Source organism: Taeniopygia guttata, chromosome 1 (assembly GCF_048771995.1).
Source record: "Taeniopygia guttata chromosome 1, bTaeGut7.mat, whole genome shotgun sequence".
Taxonomy (NCBI): Eukaryota; Metazoa; Chordata; class Aves; order Passeriformes; family Estrildidae; genus Taeniopygia; species Taeniopygia guttata.
The window spans coordinates 2,139,285-2,158,692 of NC_133024.1; the positions used below are offsets into that span (position 1 = coordinate 2,139,285).

The following is a 19,408-nucleotide window of genomic DNA, read 5'->3' on the forward strand; positions in this document are numbered from 1 at the left end:
GTTCAGAAGGCAAAGGTATTTCCAAACTTACTTCCAGTCCACTAATTCCCTTATATACATACACCTACAATCATGTGTAGCCACTGCTGCTGTGTTCTGTGTGTTCAAACAGTACGAGCCATCAGTAACAGCAGCTGCTCTGCATGGGGAACATGACATCCTTCTGAAAAATCAAGACCCAATTCCTACAGCCACGAACAGCCTCAACACTCTGACCCACACTGAGTCACATAATTCCATCCATCTTTTCCCATGAATGTTCCATGATAATGATGGTACTGCCCATCTTCTGATCAGAACTTGGGTCCTCATGATGAAAAGTTCGTAAAAACAAGAATCATAAACAAGGAATTATAATGCCTCCTACATTAACTGTAGTAGTCGCCCAACTACCAGCACAAGAAAAGTACCTCTGCCCCCCATGGTTTCCACATAGCTTTGTCTAGCTTCAGTTTATTTACAGTTAAATAACACAGCCTATGGATTGCATATATAAGATCCCAAGGATGTTTTCATAAAAAAAAAAAAAAAGCAAACAAAAAAACCCCAAAACCCTAATTGTAATTTATTTCATTGCACACAGATGCAAATCACATTTAATCAATATTATCTAAAAGTTCAGGATTCAGCAGGACTGAACTTCAGTAATGTCTTTGAACAAATCCCTTGAGAGTGCAATCTGCTGTCCCAGGAGGATGAGGCACCCATTGCAAAGCCCCTGTGCCAGTATATCCTTCTGTAATCTCTGGCTCTGCCTGCTCCCTGCTCCTCATTCTGGTCCTTGTGTTTGTCAGCTACTGAAATAACAAAGACTACAGTGTCTGACTTGAATGCAAAGGAGATAAATCAACATGCTGCCTGCCTCCTAATAATGCCATTTTTCAGATTATCCATGGCTTCCGTAAAGGCTCCACACATACTTTGGGAAGAACATGAAGGATTCAATACCAAGAGGCGTTGGATTAAAAAAATTCTCAAATTCAGACTTCTTAACATTTCTCAAAGAACTGAAGTGGCCCACTTGAAGAGTTTCTCTCAAGGATAGCTTATTCTCAAGCAACATTCAGAGGAAAAACCAAGATTACAGGGCATTACTAGCATTCATGGGACACTGTAGCTGTTTCTGAGTCTTTTACTTGTTGATTCAGGAATTCAATCCCTTTCATCCTCTTCCTCAGTTTCCCAATCAAACCCAATATAAATAATGATACTGATATTCTTTCTTAAAGTGCTGTTGGAACTATGCATGATGAGCACTTCACAGAAGCTGCCTCTAAGTACTATTATTCTCTTCTTTTTCTTTTTTTAAATTTAAGAGCCACTTAGCTATAAGTGAGATAGATGCCATCTCTAAGAACCTCTTAAGACCTCAGAATTTGGTTCATACAATATAAGAATTACATGGCTGTGCCATCCTCCATGTCATCAAGTAGCATTTGACAATGCAACATTAATTTAGTAGGAGCTCAATTATAGGCTGAAATCCTCCTGGTTGCCTTTTAGAGCATTCTGCTTTTGAAGGGATTCATCTCTTTCAAAAGAGATATGATTTGCAAAAAAAAAAAAAGATCACAATGCATGCAAAATTAGTTGCACTGGTTCAAAAGAAAGTGGAAACCTGTCTGCCTAACAGCAGCGTTCTCTTCAGTAATCTTCATTCATGCCTCTCTGAAACCTCACCCCCATTCTAAAAAACCTGAACTTTCATACACTGCTGTGCTGTTTCACTGAAGCAAATTTTAATTTCCTTCCCCATCTTCCCCACAAAAGGACTTACAAAATGTCTACACTCTCTTCCCATTTCCAACTTCTCTTTTGCTTTGACCTTTTATCTGTGGGAAAAAGCAACAAGGCTGAAAGATTTATACTTAGAGAATGGGTGAGTGAATGTGAGCAAGGTGCAGAGAACTGTGATTAATGCATCCAATTTTTTTTTTTTTTTGCTTAAATAGATTTTATAACGGTCTTACAAAAGAACAGCGGGGAAAAGTTTAGTTTGAGGATCAAATGGTTCTTCAGCATTCACCTTACACTTAACAAACACCCTTATACAGATGCATCTTGAACTACATATTAAATATACAATTTTCTGGTGAACAAGTGGCATGACCACTGTTTTGTGTGCATCATTATCTATTAATAAAGTAACACAAAGCCTGTTCACTCATAGTGACTGTATAGCATCTTTCGCATAGAGTGAATTTTAAAAAGCACAAACCAGAAGATAAATTCAAACAATGGGGCAGAAGCAGGTCTGTAAGGAACAAGTCCTGCTGTAGGTTAGCCCTGAAAGGCAGATTAGAGCCCTCCAGCCACTTGCTCAGTCCCCACAATGGGATGAGTGAGAGAATCAGAAGGGCAAGAGTGAAAAACATTTATGCTGAGATAAAGACAGTTTAACAGGGAAAGTAAAAGCCATGCATGTAAGCAAAGCAAAACAAGGAATTCATTCACTACATCCCATGGACAGGCAGGTGTTCAGCCATCCCTAGGAAATTGGGGACCCATCATTTGTAGTGGTGATTTGGGAATACAAACACTATCGTTCCAAACATGGGATGAAGCAGAAATATCCTGTCTGTGAGACATGGGAGACTGTTTGACAATGAGAGAATAGGGTGAACAGCAAGTGTGCAAATAAATTAAAACTCTGAGTAGCAGAGTCAAGTGAATAAATTGCCCTCTGAAAAAAGTTATGGACTTAAAAAGTTAGACCAAATGAAATCCAGAAATGTAGAGAGATCTTGATAAGTCTAAGCAAAACAGGTAGACTGTCCTTCTTGTTACTAACTGCAAACTTTCAGAACATTAATGCCAGGCAAGTTTGAACCCTTTTGACTGCCATGCCTAACTAAGAGCCATTACACACATCCTGGCAGAATGAAAATCTGACCTTGAAATCCACAATGTGCTTGCGAATCCACCTCTTGCAGAGTGTGATCCTGAGACAGCTGATAACAATTGTCTTCCAGCCTTTCAGTTGAAGACTGCTACTAAATAGATTACCAAAATATTAGTTATCCATCCTTATCAGAAATTCTCAGCACTCTGAATGGAAAAAAAAAAAAAAAAAAAAGCCCTTGCAGCACTGCTTCTATAATTGCACTGATTATTTTAGCCAGTGGAAATATATGGGGCAGCTACTACAGTGAGCCTCTCTCACAAGAATGCACCAGGAATTGGTATTACCTTCTAAACTGTGACTCAGCACTGGTGTCTAATCCAACAACCTGTAGTTACATCTTCTGCCAACATTAAACTACATAAATCACCTCCCCAAAGACATCTCTACGGTTTATTGAAGGTAATACAAGTTCATTTTTATGAAACTACGTGTCCTACTATACTTTCTGCAAATCAAAAGTTTTTTCGAGTTTGATTTGGTTTTTTCTACAATTTTTTTGCTTTAACATAAAAAAAGAAATGCATACAACAGTGTAATGTATTCAACTGAGCCAGAATGATGTGCAAGAATAACAATTTTCTATTCCTTCAAAGCACTTTTTCCTCATCCTGTCTCGTTCATCTGTAAACTACCTGTGGCAGGAGCACTTCCTTGTTCCAGAGCAGCAAAACTATTTAAAAAGAATCCAGGCCCTTCAGAGCCTTTTGCTCTTATGCAACATACATAATATATAATGATCATATTTCATACATGGATAATTCCCTAAATCCATGTGCTAACCCTCCACATCTTCAAGTATGTTGTCAAATTTCTGCTGATTTAATTAAACTCTCTGATTTCAACAGTTCCAATCACTGTGTTCTTTTCAAGGGCATACCTTGAAAATGTATCACCTTCTGAGAAACCAGAATTACATACGTAAGGGGGATATTCCAATAAATTTTTGAGTTGTGCTGCCATCCAAAGAATCTGGTCTTGAAAACCTTTCAATCTTCAAGCATTTAAAAATATAATTTACAAAACTAACCTTCAAACAGGTATCCAGTTAAATGTGAGATGATAAAATACATTTTTTCCAGGGATCTTGACAACACATGGCTCTGAGCAACACATGATCAACTGGTGGCCTTTATATCCCTTGAGGCAGGCCTATTGCTGCCTTGGGTAACTAGCAGGCTGGGAAAAAGCAATTCCTTTCATTTACTTAGGAATTGCTCTTCCTAATCTACAAGTGCTGATGTAGCACAACCGGGGGCAGACACACTGCAATAAAGGTTGCAAGGAAGAAATTGCAATGCTGGAACACAGACAGTGGATTCATTTTAATAGTTCTGCATATGGCTACATTAAAAAGCAAAAAAAGGATAATTGATTTCCTGCTGACCCTCTCCTCCAAGTTAATGAATGAAAGCTGCATATGTTAGAAGTCATGGAGCATGAGAAAGTCTGCCACTACCATGAAGAGCGTAAAGAAAAACTGATTAGTAGGGTCTGAGGCAATGCCTGTCACACAAGAAACTGCCCAGCTTTGGCATGTGCAGAATCCAGTGTCCTAGCATTGAAAACAAGTGTGAACCTGGTACTAACTCTCTATTTTAATCCTCCTTTCCCAATTCTCATTTTATTGCCATCTCTCATTTCCTCATTTCTCATTTATTATTTGCATCTCTCAAAGAAGCAGTACTTTGAAGGATCTGAACTCTTCAGTATGGGGCACCTGCTCTACTCAACACTAACTCATCTTTCTTCAATACTTGGTCAAGGTTCTTTGGTTCACTCAAGACAAAAAGGGAAGAAAATTGCTCCTGCAGAAGAGGTATCAAATTTCCTTTGGTCCAAGTAAGTTCTGAGCAGCCATGAAAGGCTCTGAGCTTTATCCTCTCCATCTTCCACAGAGACCTACAGCTTTGCTCAATTTTCACTGATTTTCATCAGCCACAAGCAGATCTAAAACCGAGTGGTCTCCAGGTGGATAAGGAGCAAACTCTGTTCCCTATCTTGCACTCCAACTTTCTATAAAATATGCCTCACTTCTTTCCATCCTTACTTTCACTGCTGTTCTCATAATGCAAAGGAGAACATCCCCAACAAGCTCTGAATGAGTTATTTCCACTTTTCCCCCCTTGGCTAACTTTGACAATTAAACATGAGCCCTGTCACAGTCAGGGCCTGTCAAGGACTAGAAAGCACAAAAAGTCAAAGAATTTTGTTTCATGGACACTGAGAAAAGGGGAAACAGCCTAACCATTCAGCAATGCTAATAATCTCATTCTCTGTATTATAGCTATTGTACTGCAATATATTGTCAGCACTACTCTTCACAATTGTGTATCTTACTGGATACCAGAAAAATAATTCTTTGCCCTCATAAGTGGCTTTTGTAATGAAAAAAACCAGTCCTGAAATCTGAAAACTGCTTACTTGTTGCTGTCGAGGCAGGACAGGAATGAGAAGACTCTGACTCAGAAGGCTACTGAGAGTAAAACTCTGATTTATTCAAAATACACTGTTCTTTCATACAGAGCTTCACAAGGACCAACTCCATTGGTCCTGAAGTGAAAACAAGCCACAGCATTGGTGCAGAGTGCTTGACACACAGTGATAGAACTTAACTATAAACAACGTGAAAAACAAGAGAGATAAAGAATTATTTACATCCTTCTCCAGCTCTTTCTCAGGCGTCTGCCTGGCTAGAAACTCTCAGTTTCTTTCTTTGACTGAATCTGAGTCCCACACTTACTTTTACCTACTTCAAACCTTTATGAAAAAGGCAGGGGAAAAGGTCATTGAGCCTTCACAAAAGGTGAGTAGGTGGCCAGGAAAGTTGATATATGCTGGTCCAGCCTAAAGAACTGGATTGTTTCTCTTTATGCACTTCTCAATCACCATCATCTAATGTGAATCATGTCTATCTTGTGCATAAAACCTGCTTATAGTCTAAAAATCTTATTTTCTTCATAGTTGTTTTTAAGGCAGATCACAAACTTCTAAAGACAAACAGCTATTCTATAAACTCCTCATTCTCATGTTCCACTTATATTTTATGAAAATTTCATCTCAGCAGAAAGCATTCTGGGTATTTGTATATAATACATATGTAATGTTATTTTAATGAATGTTTGTACAGTGCTGGTACTTTATTTAAATTATGGAAAAAAGAGGTGCACTGGACATGGGTAATAGGAAAATAAGTTTTTTTTCAGGACCCTAATTGCTATGCTGATGACTGTAATAACAACACTGGCAGACACTTGCGAATGTTCTTCAAAAGTATGATTTTTGCAGTGAAGAAATACTGAAAACGTTGATTTAATGTATTCTTACTGTAATTTGTCAGGGTTTTTTTATTTATTCAAAATATATGGGTCTAGATTAGTTAGGTCAAAGACAGCCAAATTTGCAGATAGCTGCAGAAACCCCAATTAAGTAGGCTACCTTCTTTGTACTATTGGTCACAGTTCAGTTTTGTGCTGGCTCTGGTTTTTGACCATTTTCTATGTGTCCTGCGTGTTCTGTTTGAAATACTTTACAACCTAGAGTTGTACTTGACCATGTACAGCTGATCCACTTCAGAAAGTTTTGCTGCCAGTTATCCTGACGTGTTGATGCTGAGCAATGGGAAACAATTCCTGGCAGACGTGAGTATTCATCTACCACAGCTTCCAGTGCAATCAACAAAATCAGTGAAAGATCTGCTTGACTTCAACATGCTTTGGCTCAGATTCGCAGAGTCTGGTGTTTGAAGGTATTCAAGGTGCCTGAGGGGACTTAAAAGCACCTTGTGGATTTCTCAAGAGTCATAAAACATGAGCCAAGCCCCAGCTGATTCACCAAAAATTCCTGTGTCTGTGTTGTAACCGGCAGTATGGATCACATATGTGCTTAACCCTTGGTGTAAGATAATGTTGAGTCACGTTTTAACACAAATGACAATAATCTAAACCCTTGCAAGTCTCTTCTGAGCTGACACCTTTACCCCAGCAGTGCCCAGCCAAACGAACAGAATCAGATTTGCAGAAATGCAAGGCTGGACATTGCATTTAATGCTTGTCTTACAAATCAAGGGCAGCTCCAACAACAGCTCTCCACTCTGCAGGTTGTATTTTGAGTGCTGAGCCAAAGCAGCCCTCAAAGTTTCCTTGAAACAATATTAACAGTTATCCACTCACTATTAACAACAGATTAAATTATCAGGAACACTGTGCTCTATTAAACACTAATCTTGCTAGAAATTGACTTCCAACGTGTTTTATGTACCTGTTGTAAAAGGGAAATGATGTTTCAGCTTAACAAAAACTCTTTGTTTTTATGCACAGCTATTATTAATGGATTACACTTGCAATCCACTTTGTCACATAAATAGAAAATCTATGGTTTGATAGGATTAAGCATTTAACAGTGTATTATTATTGTTATTGTTTTTCAAAACCAGTAATTTTCTACAGATTTTTTTTTTACTAGTAAGTGTTTTAACTTCTTCAAAATAAATGTTTATTTTGGACTTTAAAGCCAGGCAGTTGCTGTTTTTCCAACAGATCAGTACCCTACTCATACTCCCATTAACTTCAATAGGAAAAGGAGCATGGCCCAAGAAAATAATCTGTAGAAAAACAAATCTATGTTCTAACAACCTAATAGACATTAAAAGAATTAATTATAAGTCTCAGAACTGAGGATAGCTGAAATGACATAGCACATAAAGATATCTTTAATAATTATCTTTACAATTTCTAATCACATTTAAAATCCTGTAAAGTTATCAAAACACTTAAGCAATCTGAGCTTGAGATATTTTCTATTTACTCAGAATTCAAAGGGCTCCTTTCATGTGAAAGGTAGAAACAGCTTTGAAGATAAATGACAAAGGAGTGAGGGAAACCCTAAACAAATCATATTTCTGATTAAAGTATTATGTCCTTAATGTAATCTCTCACATTTCTCATATTCCTTACAGACTTTAGGCAACACATTCAGAGCAAAATAGACCTCAAATAATTTTTCACAATACTATCTTGAGCATAAATTGTAAAATTACCCTGTATGTTCTGCCTGCCTGAAATGTATAGTTCTATAGCTTGCCTTTTAGTCTCTGCACCATGCCATTGGAAATTATTTACTATACTCAGAAAGACTTCCTTATCCCTTCTCCCAGTGAGAGAGAACATATACTATTCATTATGCTGATGCAAATGAGGCAGCAGTTAATCATCTGCTTTGAAAACAAGGTGCTTGGGCATTATTTAATTCCCTAAACCAGCAAACCGTATGTTTGCATTTATACAAATTGATCTCACTATTGCCATGTTGGGGAAAAAAAAAAAAAGAAAAAAAAAAAAAAAAAAGCAAACAGGTACTAAATGTAGAGTGAATTCTGGCCTATAAGCCTTTTTCTTATTTTTATTTGCACTCAGAGCATATTTAGAGTTGGCCTCTTCTGTCTTTTTTGGCTAGCCACAATTTTGCTCACTTCAAGAAGCTTGCCCATGTCAATGCAGGAGACAGGATGAGGCCCTTAATTTGTAATGGAGCCCAAGTTGTTGCAAAATCAGCACATACTATTAAAAGCTCTAGAAATGAAAAAACAACATAGTAGGAATAAAAGTTTGAACTACACTAGATGGTCATCTCAGTGGAGACCTTTTGATGAGGCCTCCAGGTCTGACAGCAAGAGAAATATTAAAATTCCCTACTAATGATTACCCTACGCCTTCTAAACACACAAGAAAAAAGAAAAAAACAAACCCAAAACCAACAAAACCCCAAAACACTCACTAATTTGCCCCAACAAAAACCCAAAAATATTATTGATCCTAAAAGTAGTATTGTTTTAATCTGCTTAGTAACATGCCCATAAAGAGAAATCTGCTGAGAAAATAAAGGATGGCAGACCTCTGCTGAGCAGTAAGCCTATAAAGTACTTTAAAAACTGATTGCATAGCATGCCATATACAATATGAAAGATAATAATAACAATGTGGAAGAACAGAAGGACTTTTTGAAATTAAAACAATAATTTAAAGTTCTAAAAGCCAAATATTCCTTCCCCTGCTTTACAAAAAAAATAAAGCACAACATGCAAAAAAGTACACAGGCTGTGTTTTTCTAAATGTACTCTGTGTCACTGTAATGTTTAAGTATTTTTGGTTGTTAGCTATCAAGAAAATTATTTTGAGAACTGCACAACAGACTGGCTAAGTTTCATTTTCCGGAGTTTTGGGGAAGTTCCCGTCCAAGAATTCAAATCATCACATGGTGAATGAGACAGAGCACTTGACACTTCGGATTTCACTGTTAGAAAGTCCCTCTGGAGAGACTAAACCATGTGCATTATTTGTAGCTCAGATTTTGGCCATCAGATTTACTTCCCATGACTGCGTGGGCTGGGTGTTGATGGCACAGAAGTGCTAGCTGAGAAACTTGCTGTGTGCCTTCAGTGCACAGAGAAACAGCGCTGCTCACTCAGACCGAAACGGGAGCAGAATAGAGCACTGTGCACCAAAGCGCTGCCTCTGCATTACATCGCTTTGATGGGGAATCTTTTTGACCTTTAGGGCAGCCGACTTCCACAAGTGACGAAAGATTCCTCTTCACCCTGCAGTGCGTTTCTTCATACAACCAGAGTGTTGTAAGCTCCCCTCCTTTTATCCAACCCTCTGCTTTATCAAATAAATCAGATTAAGCTGATTGTGATTGTCTTTTCTTCCCCCCCCCTTTTTTATTTATTTTTTTTTTCTTTTTGGCTCAGAGGAGGCACCATCGCGTTTCTATACGCGCAACAGAACGGTCATTGCCATTATTATTTCATTATTTTTTAGCTTTGGATTTGCAGTACTCGTAACCAACACGTATCCTGAACACCGCACCAGCAAACAGCCCATGCACCGAGCGGAGGCAAAGCACGAGTAGGTGAAGGGGGGATCGCCTTGTCCCGTATGCTCGTCTGCCCTGGCCCCTTCTCCTTCACAGAGCCCGGCGGCACATCCCGGGGCAGGAGCGGCACATCCCGGGGCAGGACCGGCACATCCCGGGAGGCAGCGGCACATCCCGGGGGGCAGGACCGGCACATCCCGGGGCAGGGCCGGTACATCCCGGGGGGCAGGACCGGCACATCCCGGGAGGCAGCGGCACAACCCGGGGGGCAGCACCGGCACATCCCGGGGCAGCGGCACATCCCGGGGCAGGGTCGGTACATCCCGGGGGTCAGCGGCACATCCCGGGGGGCAGCGGCACATCCCGGGGCAGGGCCGGCACATCCCGGGGGGCAGCGGCACATCCCGGGGGGCAGCGGCACATCCCGGGGCAGGGCCGGCACATCCCGGGGGGCAGCGGCACATCCCGGGGCAGGGCCGGCACATCCCGGGGGGCAGCGGCACATCCCGGGGCAGGGCCGGCATATCCTGGGAGGCAGCGGCACATCCCGGGGGGCAGCACCGGCACATCCCGGGGCAGGACCGGCACGTCCCGGGGCAGGACCGGCACATCCCGGGGGGCAGGACCGGCACGTCCCGGGGCAGGACCGGCACATCCCGGGAGGCAGCGGCACATCCCGGGGCAGGGCCGGCACATCCCGGGGCAGGGCCGGCACATCCCGGGCGGCAGCGGCACATCCCGGGGGGCAGGACCGGCACATCCCGGGGGGCAGGACCGGCACATCCCGGGGGGCAGGACCGGTACATCCCGGGGCAGGACCGGCACATCCCGGGGGGCAGCGGCACATCCCGGGACAGGGCCGGCACATCCCGGGAGGCAGCGGCACATCCCGGGGCAGGGCGGCACATCCCGGGCGGCACACAGACTGCACCGGGCGGGAGGCAGCGGCACATCCCGGGGCAGGACCGGCACATCCCGGGGCAGGACCGGCACATCCCGGGGCAGGGCGGCACATCCCGGGAGGCAGCGGCACATCCCGGGGCAGGACCGGCACATCCCGGGGGCAGGACCGGCACATCCCGGGGGGCAGGACCGGCACATCCCGGGGGGCAGCGGTACATCCCGGGAGGCAGCGGCACAACCCGGGGGGCAGGGCCGGTACATCCCGGGGGGCAGCGGCACATCCCGGGGCAGGGCGGCACATCCCGGGAGGCAGCGGCACATCCCGGGGGGCAGGACCGGCACATCCCGGGCGGCAGCGGCACATCCCGGGGCAGGGCCGGTACATCCCGAGAGGCAGCGGCACATCCCGGGAGGCAGCGGCACATCCCGGATCAGGGACCGGCACATCCCGGGCGGCACACAGACTGCACCGGGCGGGGCGGCGGCGGCGGGGCTGCCCGCGGGGCTCCGCCCGCTTGCGCTCGGTGCTCCGGGAGGGGCGGGGGCTCGGGGGCCGGGCCAGCCCCGCCACCGCCCGGCTCCGCCTCTGCCGCCGCAGCGCTCAGTCCTGGAGCGCCGCTCGGCTGCCAGAAGGGAGCCGCCACCTGCTCCGGTGCGGAGCCGGGAATCAGAGCAGCCGCCCCGCCGCCCGCTCCCGGGAAGTTACCGCTGCTCGGGGGGAAAGCCGCCGCCGCTTCTTCCAGGCCTGGGCGAGGGAGAAGTGGCCGCCGCGCTCCGCTGCGAGAGGGAAGAGCCCCGCGGGCGCGCCGCCCCGCTCCGCCGCCGCCTCCCGGTCCCGCCGCGGGCAGGCGGGATGATGGAGCGCCCCGCCGCCGCCGCCTGCGCCTCCTGCCGCCGCCGCCCGCCGCCGCCCCTGCTCTGCCTGCTGCTCGCCGCTCTCTGCCTGCCCCCAGGTGAGTCCCGCCGTAACTTGGCGGAGGGGAGGCCGGGGAGCGGGTGGCCGTGCCCGCCCGGCACCTCCCGCGGGCTCCCTGCGCGCCGCATCCCGCTGCGCTTCTGGCGGACAGCGCTCCTCTCCTGCGCTCCGAGGGTGCGCCGCTTTCCCGTCTCCGCTGTGGGAAAGGCAGGAGCTGCCCGGGCGGTGAGGGGCATCGAGAGGCGCCGCTCTCATCTTTCCCCGTTGGAAGCGGCCGTGGGGTCCCTCCGGGGCGTTGTCAGCGGCCGCCGGACGCGGTGCCGCTTTCACTTCCAGCGAGCCGCCGCCAACTCGGGCGCTTCAGCCGCTTCTTCCTGCCGCGCTTTCGGTGCCGCCCGTGGCCGTGCCCGCAGCCCGCGGGACCGGCGCCGCTTTCCGCTGCCCCGCTGCCGGTCCCCCGTGCTCGAGCATCCCGGTCCCCCCTGCTCGGGCATCCCGGTGCCCCCTGCCTGGGCATCCTGGTCCCCCCTACTCGGGTATCCCACTGCCGGTGCCCCCCTGCTCGGGCATCCCGGTGCCCCCCGTGCTCGGGCATCCTGCTCCCCCCTGTTCGGGCATCCCGGTGCCCCCTGCTCGGGTATCCTGCTGCCGGTGCCCCCTGCTCGGGTATCCTGCTGCCGCTGCCCCCCTGCTCGGGCATCCCGCTGCCCCCCTGCCCGGGCATCCCGGTGCCCCCCGTGCCCGGGCATCCCGGTGCCCCCCGTGCCCGGGCATCCCGGTGCCCCCCGTGCCCGGGCATCCCGGTCCCCCCCGTGCTCGGGCATCCCGGTCCCCCCCGTGCTCGGGCATCCCGGTCCCCCCCGTGCTCGGGCATCCCGCTGCCGGTCCCCCGTGCCCGGGCATCCCGGTGCCCCCTGCCCGGGCATCCCGGTCCCCCCTGCTCGGGCATCCCGCTGGTGCAGCGCGGATGTCGCGCCCGAGGCTGCTCCGGCACATCGGGGTCGTAACTTCGCTTCCCCTCCCCACCCGTGAAAGCGCTCCTGAGTGAGGCGCTAGGGAAGTTAGGAAAGCGCGGAGAGTGCTAAATATCCTAATTGTTCTGGGAATATTTTGGCTATGAGGTGTTTGTAGGCTTTGTTTTGTAAATATTGAGCGTGAAAGTGAAGTCTGAGGGAAAAGCTGTGAAGTGAGGAGTTCTGCATTCAGCTCGGGGACCGTCTCATTATTCTTGTAGAAAGAGCGTCAGCCTGTGGTAAAATTTTGTATTGCTTTAAGAAATGGCTTTGCCTCTCTGTGCCTTTGCAACAGCGGAGGGTTTGCAGAAGTGTTGGAAGTGGTGGTGGTTTTTCATTCCTGGCCTCTGCCTGGTTGCTACGTGCTCTCTAGTTAACCATTTACAGCCAGTGTGCTCTTGGCGAAATGGAAGAGAAGAGCAGACCTCTTTCACTAGGTGCTTTTATACTTGTGTTTTACAAGCTCCAAGTAGAAGATTGAAAACTAGCTACAATAGTAAAGGAAGCCTGCCGAATCTGTAATTTCAAATAGACTAGTAAAAAGCTCCAGACAGAATCAACAGCAATACTAGAACCGTAAGCTGTGTGTCAGACTGTGCTGCTTGGCTTTGGCTTTGGCAAATACAGGCTATAATCACTGCTGGACATAATAAATACCAGTCCTGGTGGCAGAGCTTACAAAGAATACTGGTTGCTGTGATGCAGAAAAAGTCTTCAGGAAAGATGGTTCATTTTAGGAAATCTTAAAGGCATGTGGATTATCAGTGGGATAAGCACCTCAGCTTCTAAGAAGCAAGGCTTGGCCCCTGTGGAGAGATTTAGCTGAGCAAATACAAAGAAATCTTGGTCATTGTGTGACTGGTTGCACTTTCCATTTGAAGAAAATGTGAAACCGTAAAATATTTTATCTCAAAGGTTGTGTTGATGGAGCTCTATAAAAAAAAATGTCACTTGACTACCTACAATCTTAGTAGGCTGTCAGCAAAACCATTTAACTTGTTCTTTCTGCTCTTCATTCCTTCCTTGCCCTGTCAAGGAGAAGCTCACGCTAACTGTAAAGAAATATGTGTGGGGAGAAACCAGCTCTACCTCAGCTTAGAAACTTTCCCTGCAGTACTGAAAATGCCTGGAAAGCCCAGTAGTAGATTTAAGCCTCTAGTTCTCTGTTTATTCTGAGAAATATAAAAGATACTTACATGCAAAAACACCTATAAAAAGGTCTTGATATTGCTGTAGTTTTACTGGTTCTTCCCCCTTGCTATCTCAGCTATTTTAGGTGATAGCTAGTTTGCTATCATCTAAACAAATTATGGATGTATTGCTCTATCATGGTGCTTGGCTTTTGGGAGTTCCATTTGAGTTTTGGGTATGGAAAGCAATAGATGAGCTATTAAAAGTTTATGTGCCTCAATTGTAAATATCTTTGGCAATATTTAAGATGGACTGGAGATCCTTATGAGAAAACTTGGTATTGTTTCTTCACAGAATAAACTTCCTAGGAAGATACCCATCTTAAAAAGAGAGAGGGGTTCCGAGTACACATTTGGCACTCAGAGCCTGACTCTAGGTCAGACTAAGTGAGAAAATGGGCTGTAATCTCATACATCACTAGAGGAATGGCTGTGTGTGAAAACAAAGTCAACTCTTAATCAGGACGAAATTATCACCTTTCCCCCTCCCCCTGCTTTCTGATGGGCTATAACAACGAAGCTCTTAGTCTCTCCTTTTCTTACAAGACTTGTTACATATTGCCAAATATTGCCTAAGCCTAGTGAGACTGAAACATGTCATCTTATTGGTGACACTCATTGTGCTCTCACTTCTGACTGTGTTTTTTCCCTGGTATGACTTTGAGCTAGGGAAACTGGATTTCTGTATTCAGATCTGGAGTTCACATGGGTTTTCTGAAACTGAAGTCAGGAGGCATCTGCACCACGTGTATATGCTTCAGTGTGCCATCTATTTGTGGCCTAATATGCAGGGGACCAGATTCATTCCTAAGTGAGTTTTAATTGTTAGATTGATTGCTTTGGGAAGCATTTGATATATTTAGGGGTTTTTTTCTTTTTTGATGTGAAAATCTTCCAACATAAACTATTTTTCATGTGCTCTCCCCTCTGCTGTTGGGTTTGTAGCACTGAGAAGGTATAGGGCAACAACAGAAATCAACCAGGTCTGTAAATCCTTGAAATTTCAGCCAGGTGATTTTCATTGAAGAAAATATATGTTGTTATGTTCATTGAATAAATATACCTGTCACAAGTCATATTTAATTTCAAGAGATTTTATTTTCACTTTCTAACCTGTGTAAGAGTAATCCCCTTTCTTGCAGTACCATCCATTCTCCTTCCTAGAAGTAACCTGGGTTGTTCAAATTATTTTCCCTGGGTTTATATATTATCTTCTTTGTAGTAGAATTCATTTGTTGACTTGCTTCCAGCAGAAATTTTTGGGGAACGGAATCTTTAAATATTTATGCAAGATGATACATAAAGGGGAAAATAAAATAGGAGAAGCGTTTTACATAATACAAATTAAATCTGTATGATCAGGCTAAAACAGTGTTCACTATTTTCTTGCAAATATCTTACTTCTACAGTGGGGTTTATCATCTTAAGATGTAAGAGTGCTCACTGCAGATTTCCATGGTATCATACCTGATTCCAGATGAGATCCTTCTGAGCCATGTGAAAGCAAGCGTTTCTGTAGCAGCAATAGCTTTAATATAGCTGCTCATGTGTAACACATCATCGTTTTTTAGATTTCTGGAGATTATTTTTAGATTTCTGGAGAGTATTTTTTGGTCAAAGTGTGAAAAAAGAGCAGGTTGCTAGAAGGAAACTGATTACAGAGGACCCCCACCTCTCTGTATGCACTTTGAGCCTGATAACACTGGGGAGACTGAATGGGCTTATTTTCTAGGTGCTGTAATTTGTAATTGGATCTCCTAACACTAGATGATCAATATTCAGTCTTCCCTTCTTGTGATCTGTACTCTGTGACCATAACATGATGATCAGAGACTAGCTGGCCTGAGATCTGATCTCCAGTGGTTATTCCACTGCTGTTTCACACTCGGGAGTTTTGTGGCTTTTTAATGCTACCATGGTGATTATTGAAACTGTTTTTCCACACCTCTAATAGTATGGTGTCGTAGTATGGTCTTGGTTAGTTCTGCCAGCTCTGATAGGAGGCTAGATTTCATATATTGATTTTTACCATATCTAAAACCCTATAATCTTCAGGCTTTCTCTTCAGTGCTACTCAAGGTTCCTCTGGGTTGGCTGGTGTGCAGCTTTTTCATCTGGTAATAGTCATTTTTATTAAAAAACGTGTGTAAACTGCAAGGCTGCATTTGTAAGAGAATTGAGGACCTGTTGCAATATTCAAGTTTCTCTCAAGTTCCTCTATCTTAGAGAAAAATAGTTATGTTTCCATCCACAGATGCTCAGATGGGAGACTCTTAAGGAACTGTAAATGCTGTAGGGTGATAATTAGAAATTACTTAAGCAGAACGTGATTTTTCCAGGAAAACCTGACTATTAACAACTCCCCTTGCTATGAAATGGTTGAGTGTTATCTTCCCAGAAGACAAGGTTTTGACCTACATGTTCTTTATCTCGGTATATTTTCTTTAATGGGAACAGGATGAATATTAAAGGAGGCTGTACATTTCTGCCTTTAATACACTAGAAAATGAATCTCATCATTTAGAGAGGAGATTGCAATGCACCTTGTATTCTGACAATCCTCTACTGGCAGTGATCAGATCAAGTTTATTCCTTTTTTTTTCTATCTTCTCTGGTTTTGTTTCCTTTGTCTTTCCCAGTGTGTTTTATTGAGGATGGCTTGAATCACAATCATTCCTACACCAGTGGATGTTAATCTTCTGCTACACAGTGTTGGCTCTTTTGAGGAATTTCTGCCTAGCTTAAGATCAAATTGGGGGTTTTTTTATCATGAATATAGGTCTCCAGAAAGGCAAATATTTGCTTATTAAAGCACTGCTGTTTCTTCTGAACTAGTATTTTTATTGTTGATAATAAATGTGCTTCTTCTGGGAGATAAAAAATGTGAGAAAGTGATAAAAGAGATAGAGAGCAAGACAGAGCACCTGCAGGGTACAATTTTTAGAGGTTATCGGGTTAGAACAGTTCTGTAACGTTTGGGTAGAAAGCATTCAAAGTGCTTTCAACAGCAATGGAAATACTAAGCTGTTCCCTTGGTAAGAAGTAAAAAGTGCAGTTGGTGATTCAATAAATGTTTCAGCAGTCTGTATATCCATATATTTTGTTTAGGTTGTACCCTGTTGTGAAGAAAAACTTCAAAAGCTCCGATTGCACTCGTGTGTGGTTTGTGCTGTGCTGGCACCACCTGTAGCATGCCCTGGCATGGGTAACCATGGGCGTTGGGCACAGCAGTTTGGGACCTGATGGAAAACTCTCAATCAGCAGCCAAGGAGAGCAGAATTCCCCAGGGCTGGAGCCCTGGCAGGCAGTGACATTCTGGTGTGTGTCACAGCCTCTGTGTGCTGGCTGTCCCCTTCCCTGAGCTGGGTATGTGACAGGTCCCAGCTGCCCAGGCTGGAAGGTTTTAGGCTTTTAGGATTTTATTAGAACACTGATTCTGACCACACTGGCATCTTTAAAGCTTTGAAGAGATATTGGCAGCTAATTCAATAGAGGGAGCTCCGCTACCTTACTGTTAGAAGCAGCATGTCTCAGCTTTTCCCAGACCTCTGCCTTCAGCCAGAAAGTTATATATTAAAAATCTTTGTTTCTTCACAGTGCTTTGTGGTGCTAGGCTTCGTTACTGAAAGCATCTAACTTTCATGCTAGGCTTCCTGTTGCACAAAGGGGAAGGAAGGACAAATCCAAATCACGTAACAGGCAAACCCCAAAAGATGACTCACTCAGAGATAATTCTGTTTTGCTGCAAGGCTTTGGGTGTTGCAGATGGATACGCTACAGAATCAGGTTTTTAAGTGACACTTTTTGTCTTAAGTTTCAGCTGGTGAGATTCATGGAGAAGCCCAAAAAGAATTAGAATAAATAGAGGGTATTTTCAGGGATCAAATGGCCAAGAGTGGTGTGGCATGAAATAGTCTACAAACAGGATAAGGAAATGATTGTACCAGACTTACTGCTGGGGTGAGAGAAAGTTAGAACTTCCAGTAAAGCTTCCAGTTAGGTAGGGCATTTGTTTAAAAAAGTCTGGGTTTTCAGTATGTTCTTCCAGGATTTTTTATTAAAGGAAAAGTGGAATATGTATGCCATTCTGTAAATGTGGTCACTTTGAAAGAAGACAGCTTAGGTGTATGCTTTTAACCCCTTCCATGTCTCTAACACAGAAAAGCATACATGCAGCCAGCTGATAACTGCTGTAAACTTAGGGCTTTATATTCTTCTAGAATATTTTCATTTTTTAAATAGTATTTATGATCAGATGATTTTGAAACTGATTATGAAGTCCCAGTAAAGAAGAGGACTTCTAAAAAATATTCTTTGAGTCACCTTCAAGTAAGCTTGTAATGAACTCAGCATTATTCTTCAATTGGATGAATCCTGGACAAATGCCATTTATCATTTTCCTTGTTGCAGAAATTGCATTTTTAAAACCAATTTTCTCAATTTAACTAAAGAAAATATCTATAGATATTGGAGAACAAAACAGATGTAGCTTGTGTACAGCTTGATTTAAGTGTGATGTTTCATATGCAATTGACTTATTTCACTGTTTTGTTGGTTTGGCTTTTTAATGTAAATTTTTGGTGGGTTGGATTTTGGGTTTGTTTGGGTTTTTTTTGTGGGTTTTTCTTTTTTTTTGTTGTTGTTCTTGTTTTGGGGTTTTTTTGTTTGCTTGTTATTGTTAGAAAATATAAAAAATTTTTTTTTTGAAAACTCACTGTTGAGCCAAGTGAATTTTTCATGGTGACCAAGAAGAATTCCTAAGGCTCCTGCTTTAGAGGGTTAGCTCTGTTTATCTCTGGGGTGGAATGGTAAGTGTTCCCTTAAGAGTCTGTAACTGGATACCTTACAGAGACTACATGGGTTGAAATATACTTAAAAATAGTCAATTGAAGGCAACTATGAGATCTCAAAATTATTTGTGATATGCTGTTTCTTTTAATTGCAGCTTCTGAATTATTTTTCAGTGGATGAGATAGCTAGAGCATTAATCGATGCATTTATCCCTTTTTGGCATGGAATTCTATTTTGTGAAATGTACAAAGCAGCATGTGTTTAGCAAAGTGGATTCTGTGACTCATCCAGATAAAATCATGGTTTGTTGATTTATTCTAGTTGTTCTGGAGAGTACAGATGAACTCAGTGGCCTTTACCTACAAAACCACATGTGGAACAGGGAAAGGACAAATAGAATATTCAGGCAGGATTTGGGAAACTGCAGTGTAGCCAGGTAACTTCAGAGGAGAGAAGAAATCTGAATCAATTTCTTCCTTCTTGATACAGCACATGAAATGCTTGCATATGGAGAGGATGATAGGGCATGCATTATTTTAAAATCCACAAAGGGACACCCCAGTATGTGATTTGCTTTCTAAAACTGAGGAAGGTGGAAATTTCTGACACTTGACAGCAAAGTAGTGCCCTGACAACTGGTGATGCAAATCCAGAAAACATTTGCATCTTACACTTGACAACTTTAAAGGTTAGCGAGGGGATAATTTTTCCAAATATAATTAATGACTGAGATTTTTGTCAAGTATTTTTAATATTACTTTTCAGTTTTCAAACTGCTGCACAACTTGCTGCTGATCTTGAACCTTGCCTACACACAGAA

The 19,408-nt window shown here is 43.9% G+C and overlaps 1 protein-coding gene across 2 annotated transcripts in view; it reads left to right on the forward strand.

Annotated features, from left to right (window-relative positions):
• Positions 1-11,209: 11,209 nt before the first annotated feature.
• The window catches only part of ALCAM (activated leukocyte cell adhesion molecule), a 113,051-nt gene continuing 104,852 nt past the window's right edge, over positions 11,210-19,408 (forward strand). Inside the window, exon 1 of one of the 2 annotated variants that reach the window (XM_072935082.1) lies at positions 11,210-11,631. In XM_072935082.1, coding sequence (XP_072791183.1) covers positions 11,532-11,631 — 100 coding nt within the window. In that variant the 5' untranslated portion in view covers positions 11,210-11,531. The remainder of the gene's footprint in view (positions 11,632-19,408) is intronic. The other variant, XM_072935062.1, reaches the window with a different exon arrangement.